At 44.2% G+C, this 17,439-nt stretch overlaps 1 protein-coding gene and 1 pseudogene across 1 annotated transcript in view; both read left to right on the forward strand.

The window, feature by feature from the left end:
- Nucleotides 1–2,010, forward strand: part of KIFBP (kinesin family binding protein) — a 28,254-nt gene extending 26,244 nt beyond the window's left edge. Inside the window, 1 exon segment of the mRNA NM_001280409.1 lies at nucleotides 575–2,010. Within this exon segment, the coding sequence (NP_001267338.1) occupies nucleotides 575–1,450 (876 nt within the window). The 3' untranslated portion in view covers nucleotides 1,451–2,010.
- A 4,594-nt stretch (nucleotides 2,011–6,604) lies between these two features.
- LOC100614229 (actin, cytoplasmic 2-like) lies at nucleotides 6,605–7,896 on the forward strand (annotated as a pseudogene).
- The last annotated feature ends 9,543 nt before the right edge of the window (nucleotides 7,897–17,439 follow it).

Here is a 17,439-nt window from a genome sequence, read left to right on the forward strand (position 1 = left end):
GGCTGGAGTGCTGTGGTGCAATCTCCACTTACTGCAACCTCTGCCTCCTGGGTTCAAGCGATTCTCCTGCCTCAGCCTCTCAAGTAGCTGGGATTACAGGCGCCTGCCACCATGCCTGGCTAATTTTTTATATTTTTAGTAGAGACAGAGTTTCACTATGTTGGCCAGGCTGGTCTTCAACTCCTGACCTGGTGATCTGCCCGCCTTGGCCTCCCAAAGTGCTGGGAGTAATGTATCACATATATATAATGTTTCACAATTCTCAAAGTACTTTTACATGTAGCATTTATCTTATTGGAAGGAGTAACTGTAAATAAATTTCAGTTCCTCAGAATAAATGATATGTAAGCAGCTTGTCTATTTAAATACTTTTTTTCCCACATTTCTTGAGTTTTTAATATAATCGGAAGAAAGAAAGAAGTTTTCAAAGGTGTTTAAGATTATGATACCCTTCTAAACCAGGCTGGAAAGTAAGAGACTTCTCTTCTAAAAAACTCTGAAGTTTGCTTTAATATTATTTAACAGCAGGAGGTGAGTGTCCTACTTAACCATAATTTATTTTTTTTTCCTTCAGGACAACATAGGAGAGCTTGATCTTGATAAACAGTCTGAACTTAGAGCTTTAAGGAAAAAAGAACTAGATGAGGAGGAAAGCATTCGGAAAAAAGCTGTGCAGTTTGGAACCGGTGAACTGTGTGATGCCATCTCTGCAGTAGAAGAGAAAGTGAGCTACTTGAGACCTTTAGATTTTGAAGAAGCCAGAGAACTTTTCTTATTGGGTCAGCACTATGTCTTTGAGGCAAAAGAGTTCTTTCAGATTGATGGTTATGTCACTGACCATATTGAAGTTGTCCAAGACCACAGTGCTCTGTTTAAGGTGCTTGCATTCTTTGAAACTGACATGGAGAGACGATGCAAGATGCATAAACGCAGAATAGCCATGCTAGAGCCCCTAACTGTAGACCTGAATCCACAGTATTATCTGTTGGTCAACAGACAGATCCAGTTTGAAATTGCACATGCTTACTATGATATGATGGATTTGAAGGTTGCCATTGCTGACAGGCTAAGGGATCCTGATTCACACATTGTAAAAAAAATAAATAATCTTAATAAGTCAGCACTGAAGTACTACCAGCTCTTCTTAGACTCCCTGAGAGACCCAAATAAAGTATTCCCTGAGCATATAGGGGAAGATGTTCTTCGCCCTGCCATGTTAGCTAAGTTTCGAGTTGCCCGTCTCTATGGCAAAATCATTACTGCAGATCCCAAGAAAGAGCTGGAAAATTTGGCAACATCATTGGAACATTACAAATTTATTGTTGATTACTGTGAAAAGCATCCTGAGGCCGCCCAGGAAATAGAAGTTGAGCTAGAACTTAGTAAAGAGATGGTTAGTCTTCTCCCAACAAAAATGGAGAGATTCAGAACCAAGATGGCCCTGACTTAATCCTTGTTTTTAAAGAGAGGAAATGTGCAATATTGAAGTGATCTTTTTCCCTAGTCAGACAGGCCCAATTCCATTGTGATGTTTACCTTTATAGCCAGGTGAGTGCAGTTTGAACTTGAGATACAGTCAACTGAGTGTTTGCTAGGATCCTAAGGAACATAAAGTTAATTAAAAACTTACACCTAATTATGTAAATTGCCTTGTTAAAGACATGTGATTTGTATTTTAGATGCTTGTTTCCTATTAAAATACAGACATTTCTACCCTCAGTTTCTAAATGTAGATTATTTGTTGGCTAGTACTTGATAGATTCCTTGTAAGAAAAAATGCTGGGTAATGTACCTGGTAACAAGCCTGTTAATATATTAAGATTGAAAAAGTAACTTCTATAGTTACTCCTTCTAAAATATTTGATTTCCTAAATTCCCCCCACCCAAAATCTTTCCCTTTTGAAAATACTAAAAACTAAGTTATGTTATTATAAAGTGTAAAATGGTTTGTCTTAATTATAGGAGAAAAAGGCCTTGTTAGAAATAAAATAAACTGACTTATTTCACTAATGAAAACTTCTGTTTCCTCTTTTGTTTTCTTGTGAGCACTGATACCTCAATACATTGATACCTCAATACCTTTGAGGTATTTTTTGATACCTCAAAGATACTAGCTTATTTGAAGCTAGAGAAGAATATTTCTTCAATAACATTGCACAGTTAGAAAACATTAAAATATCATTCATGGGCCAGGCACCGTGTCTCATGCCTGTAATCCCGGCACTTTGGGAGGCTGAGGCAGGCGGATCACAAGGTCAGGAGATCGAGACCATCCTGGCTAACACGGTGAAACCCCGTCTCTACTAAAAATACAAAAAATTAGCCGGGCGTGGCCACGTGCGCCTGTAGTCCCAGCTACTTGGGAGGCTGAGGCAGGAGAATGGCATGAACCCAGGAGGCAGAGCTTGCAGTGAGCCGAGATTGTGGCACTGCACTCCAGCCTGGGTGACAGAGCGAGACTCTGTCTCAAAAAAAAAATATCATTCATGGCTGAGTGTGGTGGCTTATGCCTGTAATCCCAGCACTTTGGGAGGCTGAGGTAGGAGGATCACTTGAGGCCAGGAGTTCGAGACCAGCCTGGGCAACATAATGAGACCCCATCTCTACAAAACATACAAAAATTAGCTGGGGCATGGTGCCACCTGTCTGTAATCCCAGCTACTTGGGAGGCTAAGGTGGGACGATTGCTTAAGCCCAGGAGGCCAAGGCTCTAGTGAACCATAATTGCCACTACAGCCTGGGTGACAGTGAGAACCTGTCTCAAAATAAAATATTCACTTAGTGAATATTTATTGAGCTACTACTGTGTCCCAGGAAACCTTACTGACTGATTTCTCATCAGAGGATCCTGGCATGTTTATAAACTTTTAAGCACGTTGAGAAAGGATATATATGTCATAATTAAACCTCGTTAATATGTGTTAGTCATGTTAAGAAATGCAGGAATGGAGTTCCTATCCGGTGTATTGTCAAGATCAGTCGTAACAGTTAATATAGAGAATAGCTCTGTGCTTTAGCCTGCCTGTTACTTTGCTTCTCAAAGCTTAGGTCTGGTCAACACTAAGATCCTGTAACATTTATGTAAAAACACACACACACACATGTGTAAATCACCTTGCTTTCCCTTTGAGATCAATTTTCCAGGAAGAAAAATCTTTGAGTATAACAGTCAGAAATGTGTAATTCACTCAATATTTAACTGATGTTTATTCAAGTCTTTACTAAGGTCAGGCCCTGCTCTCACTCTTCTAATCATAGAGGACATGGTGATAAACAGGATAAACAAGGACCTGTTCTCACAGAGTGAATAAACAACTAAGAAAGATAATTTCGGGCCATAAATGCTGTTAAGAAAGGAAAACTGAAATGGTAAGCTTTTTTTTTTTTTTTTTTTGAGACGGAGTCTCACTCTCTCGCCCAGACTGGAGTGCAGTGGCGTGATCTCAGCTCGCTGCAACTTCTGCCTCCCGGATTCAAGCGATTCTCCTGCCTCAGCCCCCTGAGTAGCTGGGATTACAGGTGCACAACACCACAACTGGCTGATTTTTTGTATCTTTAGTAGAGGCGGGGTTTCACCATGTTGGCCAGGCTGGTCTTGAACTTCTGACCTCAAGTGATCCACCTGCCTCGGCTTCCCAAAGTGCTGGGATTACAGGTGTGAGCCACCACACCCAGCCTGAAATGGTAAACTTTCAATGGAAGGGGTGCTGTCTTAGCTGTGGTGATCTGGAAAGGTCTTTGAGAAGGTGGGAGGTGACACTGAGCTGAGAACGAAATGGGGGAAGAAAGCAGCCAAGTCATCTTTAGGTAGGGTGTTCCCGGGAAGCCAGGCTGGAACAAGCTCAGGAAGGAGTTTGGCATGAGAAAGACCAGTGTGGCTGGAGCAGATAAGGGTGAGGAGTGGGGGCAGCAGTGGGGAGTCCAGATGGAGAGGGCTTTGTAGATCAGGGTAAGGAGTTTGGATTTTATTCGAGGTGCAGTGGGAAACTTCATGGAATTTTAAAAAGGGAAGCAGCATGATCTGATTGGAATTTCTTTTTTATTTTATTTTATTTTTTTTTTTTTTGAGACAGAGTCTCGCTCTGTGGCCCAGGCTGGAGAGCAGTGGCACGATCTCGGCTCACTGCAAGCGCCACCTCCTGGGTTCACGCCATTCTCCTGCCTCAGCCTCCCGAGTAGCTGGGACTACAGGTGCCCGCCGTCACACCAGGCTAATTTTTTCCATGTTAGCCAGGATGGTCTTGATCTCCTGACCTTGTGATCCGGCCGCCTTGGCCTCCCAAAGTGCTGGGATTACAGGCGTGAGCCACCGTGCCCAGCCAATCTGATTGGAATTTTTAAGAAACTACTCTGGCTCTTAGGGCAAGGAAGGGGGAAGGGACAGTCAAGAACCAGAGGAAGAAGAGAGACAAGTGAGATCCTGTTAAGATTAATCCAAGTGAGAGATGAAAGTGGTGTGGAATAGGATGAGGGAGTAGAGATGGAGAAAAGTGGATAAATTCTGGATGTGTTTTGAACACGCTAGAAGGTAAAGTGTAGAGCATGAGGGGAAAAGAAGAACCATGTTAAGTTGAGGAAGTTTGGATGCAAAGCATGTTTTTATGGGGGATACGTGGATTTAGAATTAAGAATTTTGTTTAGGTCATGTTGAGTTTAGGATGTTAAGCTTGAGATGAAATGATTGCTATTTAATAATATCTGCTCATCAGACTTTAAAAGGAAAGCGAGGAGGATCAAGAGGAGGCAAAGAAGGGAGGGAAGTTTCTCGAGGATAGTGATATATGGCACTTCAGCTCTCTTGAGAACTGATTCTAAGACAAATCCCCCTGTTAAAAGCCTTCCTTCATGTAGCCATTTTCCTCTCAACCTTAATCAACTTCGTAACTTCATTTATATATCCATTCATTTATTTAAGAAGTACTTAGCTCTTTTTTTCCCCACAAGTATATCCAATGTGTATCTTTATTTGTAATGGAAGATAAAAAATCTTGGGGAGTAAAAAATAGGTCTGGGCCGGGCACGGTGGCTCATGCCCATAATCCCAGCACTTTGGGAGGCTGAGGTGGGTGGATCACCTGAGGTCAGGAGTTTGAGACCAGCCTGACCAACATGGTGAAACCTCACCTCTACTAAAAATACAAAAAAAAATTGGCCAGGCCTGATGGCAAGCACCCGTAGTCCCAGCTACTCAGGAGGCTGAGGCAGGAGAATCGCTTGAACCAGGGAGGCAGAGGTTGCAGTGAGCCAAGATTGCATCAGTGCACTCCAGTCTGGTGACAGAGTGAGACCCTGTCTCAAAACAAAACAACAACAACAACAACAACAAAACAGGTGTTATATTAAGGGGGATAAAGATAGCTATATCAATACAATGGAATATTATATACATTTGTACATATTACAGCATACAAGTACAAGTAATTATAAAATGTAAAAGCATGGAAAATGCATGGCTAAATGTCAAGAGGATAGCAACATATTAATTTATAGATACACATTTAACATCTAATTTCAACAATTAAAAATGTATATTTAGCAGGGGGTGGTCATGTGCATCTGTAGTCCCAGCTACTCAGGAAGCTGAGGTGGGAGGATCACCTGAGCCTGGGAGGTTGAAGCTGCAGTGAGCCGGCCGGGCACGGTGTCTCACGCCTGTAATCCCAGCACTTTGGGAGGCCGAGGCGGGCAGAGGTCAGGAGATCAAGACCATCCTGGTCAACATGGTGAAACCCCGTCTCTACTAAAAATACAAAAATTAGCTGGGCGTGGTGGTGCACACTTGTAATCCCAGCTACTTGGGAGGCTGAAGCAGGAAAATCACTTGAACCTGGGAGGCGAAGGTTGCAGTGAGCCGAGATCGCGCCACTGCACTCCAGCCTGAGCAACAGAGTGAGTCTCCATCTCAAAAAAAAAAAAAAAAAAAAAAAGCTGCAGTGAGCCATGATTGCACCACTGTACTCTAGCCTGGGTGATAAAGTGAGACCATGTCTCTCAATAAATAAATAAATATTTAAAAATATAAAAATTTAAGGCCGGGCGTGGTGGCCCAAACCTGTAATCCCAGCACTTTGGGAGACCGAGTCAGGCGGATCATCGAGGTCAGGAGTTCGAGACCAGTCTGGCCAACATGGTGAAACCTCGTCTCTACTAAAAGTACAAAAATTAGTCAGGCATGGCCGGGCGTGGTGGCTCACGCCTATAATCCCAGCACTTTGGGAGGCCGAGGCGGGTAGATCACGAGGGCAGGAGATCGAGACCATCCTGGCTAATACGGTGAAACCCCGTCTCTACTAAAAATACAAAAAATTAGCCGGGCGTGGTGGCCGGCGCCTGTAGTCCCAGCTACTCGGGAGGCTGAGGCAGGAGAATGGCGTGAACCCAGGAGGCGGAGTTTGCAGTGAGCCGAGATCGCGCCACTGCACTCCAGCCTGGGTGATAGAGCGAGCCTCTGTCTCAAAAAAAAAAAAAAATTAGTCAGACATGGTGGTGCATGCCTGTTGTTCCAGCTACTTAGGAGGCTGAGGCAGGAGAATCGCTTGAACCTGGGAGATGGAGACTGCAGTGAGCCAAGATCGTGCCACTGCACTCCAGCCAGGGTGACGGAGTGAGACTCCATCTCTTAAAGAAAGAAACAAAAAAGATAAAATTCAGACCGCCAAGACTACATCTGCCCCACCTGCACAGAGCCTCGCCCTCCCCACTCCACAGCCGGTCCGCACGTGCCGCCAGCTCACCAGGGTGATATCACTGGGCTCCAGCATGGGCAAGGCCAGCTTCGCAGGTGACGATGCCCCGTGGGCCGCCTTCCCCTCCATCGTGGGGCGCCCGCGACACCAGGGCATGATGGTGGGCATGGGCCAGAAGGACTCCAATGTGGACGATGAGGCCCAGAGCAAGAGAGGCATCCTGACCCTGAAGTACCCCATCTAGCACGGCATGGTCATCTACTGGGATGACATGGAGAAGATCTGGCACCACACCTTCTACAATGAGCTGCATGTGGCTTTCGAGGAGTACCCCGTGCTGCTGACCAAAGGCCCCCTGAATCCCAAGGCCAACCATGAGAAGATGGCCCAGATTATGTTGGAGACCTTCAACACCCCACCCATGCACGTGGCCATCCAGGTCGTGCTGTACCTGTACTCCTCTGGCCATACCACTGGCATCGTGATGGACTCTGGTGACAGGTCACCCACATTGTGTGCATATATGAGGGGCACGCCCTCCCCCACACCATCCTGCGTCTGGATCTCGCTGGCCAGGACCTGACCGACCGCCTTATGAAGATCCTCACATTGTGCGGCTACAGCTTTACCACCCGCAGAGGGAGAGATCCTGTGTGACATCATCAAGGAGAAGCTGTGCTAAGTCGCCCTGGACTTTGAGCAGGAGATGGCCCCACGGGTCCTCCTGGGAGAAGAGCTATGAGCTGTCAGATGGCCAGGTCATCACCAGCAGCAACAAGCGGTTCCACTGCCCCGAGGTGCTCTTCCAGCCTTCTTTCCTGGGCATGGAATCCTGTGGCATCCACAAAACTACCTTCAAATCCATCGTGAAGTGTGACGTGGACATCCACAAAGACCTGTACGCCAACACAGTGCTATCTGGCAGCACCACCATGTACCCTGGCATCGCTCTGCAGGATGCAGAGGGGGATCACCGCCCTGGCTCCCAGCATGAGGAGGATCAAGATCATTGCTCCTTCTGAGTGCACATACTCTGTGGATGCGTGGCTCCATCCTGACCTCGTTGTCCACCTTCCAGCAGTTATGGATGAGCAAGCAGGAATATGATGACTCCAGTCCTTCCATTGTCCACTGAAAATGCTCCTAGGCGGACTGTTCCTTAGTTGCGTTACACCCTTTCTTGACAAAAACCTAATGCGCAGAAAATAAGATGAGATTGGCATGGCTTTGTGTGTGTGTGTGTGTGTGTGTTTGTGTTTGTGTTTGTTTTTGGCTTGACTCTGGATTTAAAAACTGAAACTGTGAAGGTGACAGCAGTCGGTTGGAGTGAGCATCCTCCAAAGTTCTACAGTGTGGCCAAGGACTTTGACTGTACATTGTTCTTTTTTTCTTTTTTCTTTTTTTTAATATTTATTTTATTTATTTATTTATTTTGGGACAGAGTATCACTCTGTTGCCCAGGCTGGAGTGCAGTGATGTGATCTTGGCTCGCTGCAACCTCCACCTCCAAGGTTCAAGTGATTCTCCTGCCTCAGCCTCTTGGTAGCTGGGACTACAGGCATGTGCCACCACGCCCAGGTAATTTTGTGTTTTTTTTTTTGTATTTTTTTAGTAGATACGGGGTTTCACCATGTTGGTCAGGTTTTTTTTTTTTTTTTTGTATTTTTTTAGTAGAGATGGGGTTTCACCATGTTGGTCAGGTTTTTTTTTGTCTTTTTTTAGTAGAGACGGGGTTTCACCATGTTGGTCAGTCTGGTCTCAAACTCTTGACCTCAAATGATCTGCTTGCCTCATCCCCCAAAGTGCTGGGATTACAGGCGTGGGCCACCGTGTCAGGCCACATTATTCTTTTTTAAATAGTCATTCTAAATATTGTGAGGTGCATTGTTACAGGAAGTCCCTTGCCCTCCCAAAATCCAGCCCACTTCTGTCTAAGGAGAATGGCCGAGTCCACTCTCAAGTCCACACAGGGGAGGTGATAGCATTGCTTTCATGTAAATTATGTAATGCAAAATTTTTAAAATCTCCCCCTTATACTTTTTTGTTTTATTTTGAATGATCAGCCATCGTGGCCCGCCTTTTTTGTCCCCCAGCTTCAGACGTATGAAGGCTTTTGGTCTCCCTGGGAGTGGGTGGAGGTGTGGAGGCATTCAGGGCTTACCTGTAGAGACCAGTTGAATAAAAGTGCACACCTTAAAAAAAAAAAAAAAAGATAAAATTCAAGTATAACAGACAGTGGTCTCAAAACCAGTCTTTATCCCAATAGCCATCAACATACTCTGCTGTTTGTCATTTGTTCTCTGTAGTGACTTGTTACATTTTAAGACTGTATTTTTAGTTATCAGAAGAAAATCTCATTGGCTGCTTTGCAGTCCTGCCCTCTGTTCACATAGCCTATGCCACAAACACTGCTTTCCCTGAGCCTGGCTTCCCAGAGACAGCTGTCTTCCAAGACCTCAAGGCCCCTTTGCACTTAAAATTATTGAGGACACCAAAGATCTTTTGTTTATGTACATTATATATTTCTATATTTACCCCATTTGAAATTTAAGTGGATACATTTTAATAATTTATGTTAAAATGACAATAGTAAACCCAGTGCATTTAAAGATAACTTTTTTTTTTTTTGAGATGGAGTCTCTCTCTGTTGCCCAGGCTGCAGTGTAGTGGCACAATCTTGACTCACTGCAACCTCTGCCTCCCGAGTTTAAGTGATTCTCCTGCCTCAGCCTCCGGAGTAGCTGGAATTACAGGCATTTGCCACCACGCCCGGCTAATTTTTGTATTTTGACTAGAGATGGTGGTTTCACTGTGTTGGCCAGGCTAGTCTTGGACCGCTGACCTCAGGTGATCTGCCTGCCTGGGCCTCCCAAAGTGCTGGGGTTACAGGCGTGAACCTGTAATCACCTTACAATGTGTTTATACAGGCTGACATTATTGAGTGCTAACTAATCTATTCCAGGCACTCTGCTAAGCAGTTTATATACATTATCTCAAGTAATTGTCTCAAAACTCCATGACACTGATACTATTACCCTCCCACAGAATGTGTAACTTTGGCTTAGGGAGAGCTTCAATGACTTGCCAAAGGTCAGATAGCTAGTAAATGGCAGAGCTGTTTGAACCAATGTCAACATGAATATCTTTTATAAAGTTAACAAGAAGTTGGTTCTATCAATTTTAGTTTGAATGGACTGTAAGAAGGGACAACTACACCTCACGTAAAATTGCTGATAAGCCAGACAGAAGCGACAAAAGAAATCAACCTCAAATCACACAATGTCCAAATCAGAATTATAGCTGTATCTATACAGATAGAGAGTTTTAAAAATTATCCATTTTGTTTCTAAGTAGTTGTAGCAATGTTTCTTCTTTTTAATTAAAAAAAAAATACTGGCTGGGTGCAGTGGCTCGCGCCTGTAATCCCAGCACTTTGGGGGGCCAAGGTGGGTGGATCACTGAGGCCAGGAGTTTGAGACCAGCCTGACTAACATGGCAAGACCCTGTCTTTACTAAAAATACAAAAATTAGCCAGGCATGGTGGCACACACCTGTAATCCCAGTCACTAAGGAGGCTGGGGCAGGAGAATCGCTTGAACCCAGGAGGTGGAGGTTGGAGTGAGCCAAGATTGCACCACTGTACTCCAGCCTGGGTGACAGAGTGAGATGCTTCTCAAAAAATAAATAAATAAATATATTTATTTATATAAAAAAGAAAGGGAAAAATATATATTTATATAAAAATATATTTATATAATATATTATATGTGTATGTATTTTTCCTCTTCTTTTTTATAGAGATGGGGGTCTTGCCATGTTGTCCAGACTGGTCTCAAACTCCTGGGCTCAAGCAATCCTCCCACCTCAGCCTCCCAAAATGCTGGGATTACAGGCCTGAGCCTGTAACTAAACTTGAGGCATGAGTCTGTTTCTAAGCTTGCCATAGACACCTTCAGTGCATGTCTGCTTTTTGATTACCACAGTCACTAATCGTGGGTTATAAAAATATAGAATTCAAATATGTTAGGGCAATAATAAATTATATATAGATGCATTGATGTTGCAGTACATAAATGAGCCTTTCAGTCATTTTGCATTCTAGATAGATGTAATCTTTTTTAAAAAAATTAATTGCTTTCATCTTGAGGCTGGGATGTCAAGGCTGCAGTGAGCCATGATTGCATTACTGCACTGCAGTCTGGGTGACAGAGAGAGACCCTGTGTCATAAACATAAATAAATAAATAAATATTTTTAAAAAGATTCTAAGGCTGAGCATGGTGGCTCACACCTATAATCCGAGCACTTTGGGAGGCTGAGGCAGGAGGATTGCTTGAGACTAGGAGTTCGAGACCAACCTGGGCAACATAGGGAGACTCCTGTCTCTACAAATAAAAATTAAGAAAAATTTATTGGAGGCTGCAATGTCTATTACTATTTTTAAATTATTTATTATTATTAGGGTTTGAAAAAAATCTAGGATGGGAAAACAAAATTCAAGAATGCAACCAGGAACTATGTGTCAAGGAGAAATCCCAGAGAAAGTATAGCTTTCGTTAAGCCTCGCCCATATAACTCATAATGCAACCAGAGTCTTTTTTTTTTTTTTTTTTTTTTTGAGACGGAGTCTCACTCTGTCGCCCAGGCTGGAGTGCAGGGGCATGATCTCGGCTCACTGCAACCTCTGCCTCCCACGTTCAAACGATTCTCCTGCCTCAGCCTCCCGAGTAGCTGGGATTACAGGTGCCCGTGACCATACCTGGCTAATTTTTGTATTTTTGGTACAGACGGGAATTTCACTGCGTTGGCCAGGCTAGTTGAGAACTCCTGACCTCAGGTGATCCTCCAGCCTCAGCCTCCCAAAGTGCTGGGATTACAGGCATAAGCCACCTCGCCTGGCCCCAACCAGACTCTTTAAGCCAGTAACCTCTTTCTCAGGAAGGTCATGACCCAATATTAATTTTTCATCTACAGGAAGTGACAAGAAGGCTTTATACATGTGCTGTGTAAAAATGGAGTTCAAAATGTAGTTAATAGAAACAGACCTGAGAAATGTGCTAGATGATTATGAATTGCTGAATCTGACATGACCTACAGCAGCCACACACCAACTCTACCAGTACACAGCTCTTTCTCCCCACTTCCTTCTGAATTATCTCACCCGCTTTTTCTCCACTGGTTATCTTAATCATTTTGCCTTTCCTGTTACCACTCTAAGTCAGGTTTTGTTATCAGAACTCATCACCCTTTAGTTATCTATACTTTTGTGTGGATGATTTTTATGCTTTAAATTTACCCAAAACCTATTGCTTAGACACTAAGAAAATGGAACAAACATGCAAGAAATGTTAACAATGAAAACAGAATAATTTCCAATCAGCTCCACTGATTGTGCAAAACTGTAGGATGGCTTTATGTTCAGAATCATTGCCCTTTTAGACTCAAGAGTTTTGAACTCTGCTTCCAAAGAGTTAATCCTTCATCCGTGTTTTCTGTGCATGGAGCCCATAAAATCTAATTACATTCCGCTTCTAAATAAAGAGAAATGACTCCCAAATTCGTCTGGAAAAGTAGCTTTTTTTTTTTTTGAGACAGAGTCTCGCTCTGCTGCCCAGGCTAGAGAGCAGTGGTGTGATCTTGGCTCACTGCAACCTCCACCTCCCAGGTTCAAGTGATTCTCCTGCCTCGGCTGAGTAGCTGGGACTACAGGTGTGCACCACTGCATCTATCTAATTTTTAAATTTTTAGTAGAGATGAGGTTTCACCATGTTGGCCAGGCTGGTCTCAAACCCCTGACCTCAAGTGATCTACCTGCCTCAGCCTCCCAAAGTGCTGGGATTACAGGTGTGAGCCACTGAGCCCGGCCAGGTTTTGTTCACTGAGGATGTGCCAGTGTCCCAAGTTGTAAAAAGTTAATTCCATAGGCTTGCTTCTTACCTTCTTAGTTCGAAAATCATATATATCTCATCGTAGGAATACACTAAGGCGTGGATACTAAATATAGAAAGTATGTTTGGGATGATCTGACTTGAAATATGGTTGTGTTATGAATGGAAATCACTTTGTGTTACATTGGGGTGCATAGAGAACTAGGCAGAACTCTCAGAGCAGCTGATAAGGTGCTAGAGAAGTGGGGTGCCGTGGCTCACACCTGTAATCCCAGCACTCTGGGAGGCAGAGGCAGGTGGATCACCTGAGGTCAGGAGTTCGAGACCAGCCTGGCCAACATGGTGAAACTCCATCTTTACTAAAAATACAAAAATTAGCCAAGCGTGGTTGTGGGCACCTGTAATCCCAGCTACTCGGGAGGCTAAGGCAGGAGAATTGCTTGAGCCCAGGAGGCAGAGGTTGCAGTGAGCCAAGATTGCACCACTGAACTCCAGCCTGGGTGACGGAGTGAGACTCCGTCTCAAAAAAAAAAAAAAAGAAAAGAAGGTGCAAGAGGCCGAGATGCTACTAAGCCGACACAGAAAACAAATAGGTCTCAGCTATGAGCTCCAAATTTCAGTATTGATTGCTAATTAATCTGCTTCTCACATGAGCAACTCTGTGTTCCTGGGTCAGCAGCAGGGATTTGTTTGTATCATTCAATTATTTAATGATAGTTACAAATTTAACTTAATAATAATATACAATGATATGCTGAATAATGGAGGTAATTATACTTAACATCATAATTTTAATATAGATTGTATCTGCATTCAATGTAAGGCATTGTTTCCTAGAGTCAAGTCCCAGGACTATGTGCATCAGAAGCATTTAGTGATACTTATTAAAATGCAGATTCCTAGGCTCTGGCCCAGGCCTGATGAGAAACTCTGGGAGGTGAGGTCCAGGAATCTACGTTTTAGCAGAACCCCATGTGATATTTATGTACATTAAGGTGCTAGAACCCCATGCTTCTGTAATTAAGGAAGCTCAAGCTACAGAGTATTGGAAAAGCTTTTACAGGGAGAAGCATCTGAACCAGAAAGTTATTCCCAAGGGGAACCCAGCCTGGGGACAGAGGGACACAATAAGTGTTCCCAGCTGCCTTAGGAGCCTAGGAGCTGCAACCCTCTCCTTCCCTGGAGCTCCCTGTGCTGGGAGGAGAATTCTGCTGTGTGGACCCCAACTGGGGGCTAAGCCTGGTAACCACAGCACTGGGTCTCTCAGGGATCTAAGGGGAGATCTCCGAGATGAAAGGTAGGCACTCTCTAATGACCTTTGAAGAATATTCTAGATTGCTTCAAGGAAGGTGAGAAAAAGAAAAGAGAGATTGTTTGACTAGGAACACAGACTGGGCAGGAGTCATTCCTGGGGCATTTGAATGGAATTACCCAAATGGTTGTCCCAGGGCTGTGGTAATTAACTATTTCCTCGGCAATCTAGAGCCAGGACCATCTCTCAGGAACTCTGCAAGTTTGGAGTAGAGCAAATACTCCAGGATTCCCCCACTTTTGTTCCCTGACCAAACTGAGGATCGGGCTGCTATTTCTCGTGGCCCAATAATGAGACCCAGATGAAACTGGGGAGGAAGAGAGTTTTTATTTCTGCAACCAGCGACAGGGAGAAGGCCTAGAAATTATCGCCAGACCAACTCAAAACTACAAAGTTTTCCAGAGCTTATATACCTTTTAAGCTATATGTCTACGTGTAAGTGTGCATTCGTCTAAAGACATAAGTGATTAATTTCTTTTAATCTGTAGCTAAGGTGTGAGTCCTGAAGACCTTCCTCTGGAGCCTCAGTAGGTTTACTTAATCTAAATGAGTCCGGGTGCTGGGGTGATTACCTTTATCTTGTCTCCTGCTAAATCATAGAGGTTTGGGGAGTTCCTTTAGTCCCCCAGGAAACTTGTTTGTGGACACCTGCGGAATTTCTTCAGATCCACAATAAAACTGGTTTAATCTTAAATGGGTCCTGTTAAGAATTCCTTCCTTATTTTGTGATGCTTCAAGGCCCAGGAAAGGCATATAGGCAAAACTCTTGATGGGCTTTTGTTACATCCCAGCCTTTGTATAAGAAAACTGGCTTCTAATATTCAACTTAACCACTAATTCAGTACTCAAACAGTTGTTATGGAGGCGTGCATTAGTGAGACCTGGCCTGCCACACTTTAACACCCCAAGAAGGGTTATATTCTGGTGATGTCTGGTTAAAATAAAAACTGAATGCCTGCTTATAGAGAAGCAATCTTTCCTCCTATAGCAGACAGAGCATGCCTTCCCCGGGGAAATCCACATCTGCAGGTTGGAGACATTTTGTATCTAAAACCTACATTTAGTGCTATCTTCCTTTGTTTTTTGTTGTTTGTTTGGTTTTCTTCTGAGACAGAGTTTCACTCCACCACCCAGGCTGGAGTACAGTGCCTGGATCTTGCCTCACTGCAACCTCGCCTCCTGGGTTCAAGTGATTCTCATGCCTCAGCCTCCAAGTAGCTGGAATTAAAGATGTGTGCCATCATGCCTGGCTAATTTTTGTAGTTTTAGGAGAGACAGGGTTTCGCCATATTGGCCAAGCTGGTCTCAAACTCCTGACCTCAAGTGATCTGCCTGCCTCGGCATCCCAAAGTTCTGGGATTGCAGGCGTGAGCCACTGTGCCCGACCAGTACTATCTTCCTTTGAAGGGGATAAAAGTCACATGCCAGGTGGATGAGAGCTTGGAACTTGGTGAATGAGAAAAATGCAGTTCTCCCCTCATATCTGTGCAGCCAGGCAGCCCAATTTATTAATATATGCACATACAGTGCATACAGCACATAGTGGACTTAGCCATTGACTGGAGGTCCAGGGACCTCCTTGCTGCTGTCCTAATGCTAACTTTTCAGTCCTCACGATTCCTGGCATTTAATTGACTGACTGCTTCCTCCTTTTTTTTTTTCTTCCTTTTGAGACAGAGTTTCACTCTTGTTGCCCAGGCTGGAGTGCAGTGGCGTGATCTCGGCTTACTGCAATCTCCACCTCCCGGGTTCAAGCAATTCTCCTGCCTCAGTCTCCCAAGTAGCTGGAATTATAGGCACCTGCCACTATGCTCGGCTAATTTTTTTGCATTTTTAGTAGAGACAGGGTTTCACCATGTTGGCCAGGCTGGTTTTGAACTCCTGACCTCAAGTGATCCGCTTGCTTTGGCCTCCCAAAGTGCAAGGATTACAGGTGTGAGCCACTGCACCTGGCTGACTGTTTCCTCCTTGAAGCTCCTTCCTCCTTTTCCGTCTACAACACTGCACTTTTCTATTCTTCTATCTTACCAGCCTTTCCTTATGTTTCCTATAGGGCCTTTTCAATCTATCACTTGACTGTAATGATCCTTAGGATTGTGATGTAGGCTTCTAGCCTCTCCAGGCACCCCAGGGCAATGCTGTTCATTCTTTTTTTCCTTCTTTTTCTTTTGAGACAGGGTCTCACTCTGTCATCTAGGCTAGAGTGCAGTGGCGTGAACTTGGCTCACTGCAGCTTTGACCTTCCAGGCTTAAGCGATCTTCCCACCTCAGCCTCCAGAATAGCTGAGACTACAGGTGCATGCCACAGTGCCTGGCTAATTCTGTTCACTTTTTGTAGAGAGGGGGTCTCACTATATTGCCCAGGCTGGTCTTGAACTCCTGGGTTTAAGGGATCCTTCTGCCTCAGCCTCCCAAATTGCTGGGATTACAGACATATGCCACCTCGCCTGGCCTCATACTTAAGACATATTACTTACCATCTATATCTAATTCTTCATCTTAAAAAAAATTGTTTTAGAGATGAGGGTCTCACTATATTCATATTGCCCTGGATTCCTGCGTTCAAGCAATCCTCCCTCCCCAGGCTCCCAAGTAGCTGGGATTATATTTTCAAGCCACTGTGACTGGCTTTTATTTTTATTTTTTTCATTAGTTCTTCATCTGTTTAGCTTACTTATCCTTAAATTAGAATTTATTGAATGCTACTGTCTCTTTCTCTCTCTCTCACATGTGCACACATACATATACTTTTATTCATTTCCTTTTTAGTTATTTTATTATAAATAAGTACATATATACTTAATTTTTAAATTTATTATTATTATTTTGAGTTGGAGTCTCGCTCTGTCGCCCAGGCTGGAGTGCAGTGGCACGATCTCCACTCACTGCAACCTCTGCCTCCCAGGTTCAAGCGATTCTCCTGCCTTAGCCTCCTGAGTAGCTGGGACTACAAGTGCATGCCACCACGCCTGGCTAATTTTTTGTATTTCTAGTAGAGACAGGGTTTCACCATGTTAGCCAGGATGGTCTTGATCTGCTGATTTCATGATCCACCCACCTCGGCCTCCCAAAGTGCTGGGATTATAGGTGGGAGCCACCACACCTGGCCAAGATCCATCTCCTAAAAAAATAAATTTAAGAAACACCCGAAATTTGGCCAGGCATGGTGGCTCATGCCTGTAATCCCAGCATTTTGGGAGGCTGAGGTGGGTGGATCACCTGAGGTCAGGAGTTCGAGACCAGCCTGGCCAACATGGTGAAACCCTGTCTGTACTAAAAATACAACAATTAGCTGGGCATGGTGGCACGCACCTGTAATCCCAGCTACTCAGGAGGCTGAGGGAGGAGAATCACTTGAACTCGGGAGGGGGAGGTTGCAGTGAGCCGAGATCACGACATCACACTCCAGCCTGGGGGACAAGAGCAAGACTGTCTCAAAAAAAAAAAAGAAACACCCCAATTTGAAAATAATAGTTGCAAGCAGTTTAAAATGAAAGTGCCAGTCCCAGTCTCTAGTACTATTGTTCCCTACTCATTCCCCTCCACCACTCCCA

This window comes from Pan troglodytes, chromosome 8 (genome assembly GCF_028858775.2).
Source record: "Pan troglodytes isolate AG18354 chromosome 8, NHGRI_mPanTro3-v2.0_pri, whole genome shotgun sequence".
Taxonomy (NCBI): domain Eukaryota; kingdom Metazoa; phylum Chordata; class Mammalia; order Primates; family Hominidae; genus Pan; species Pan troglodytes.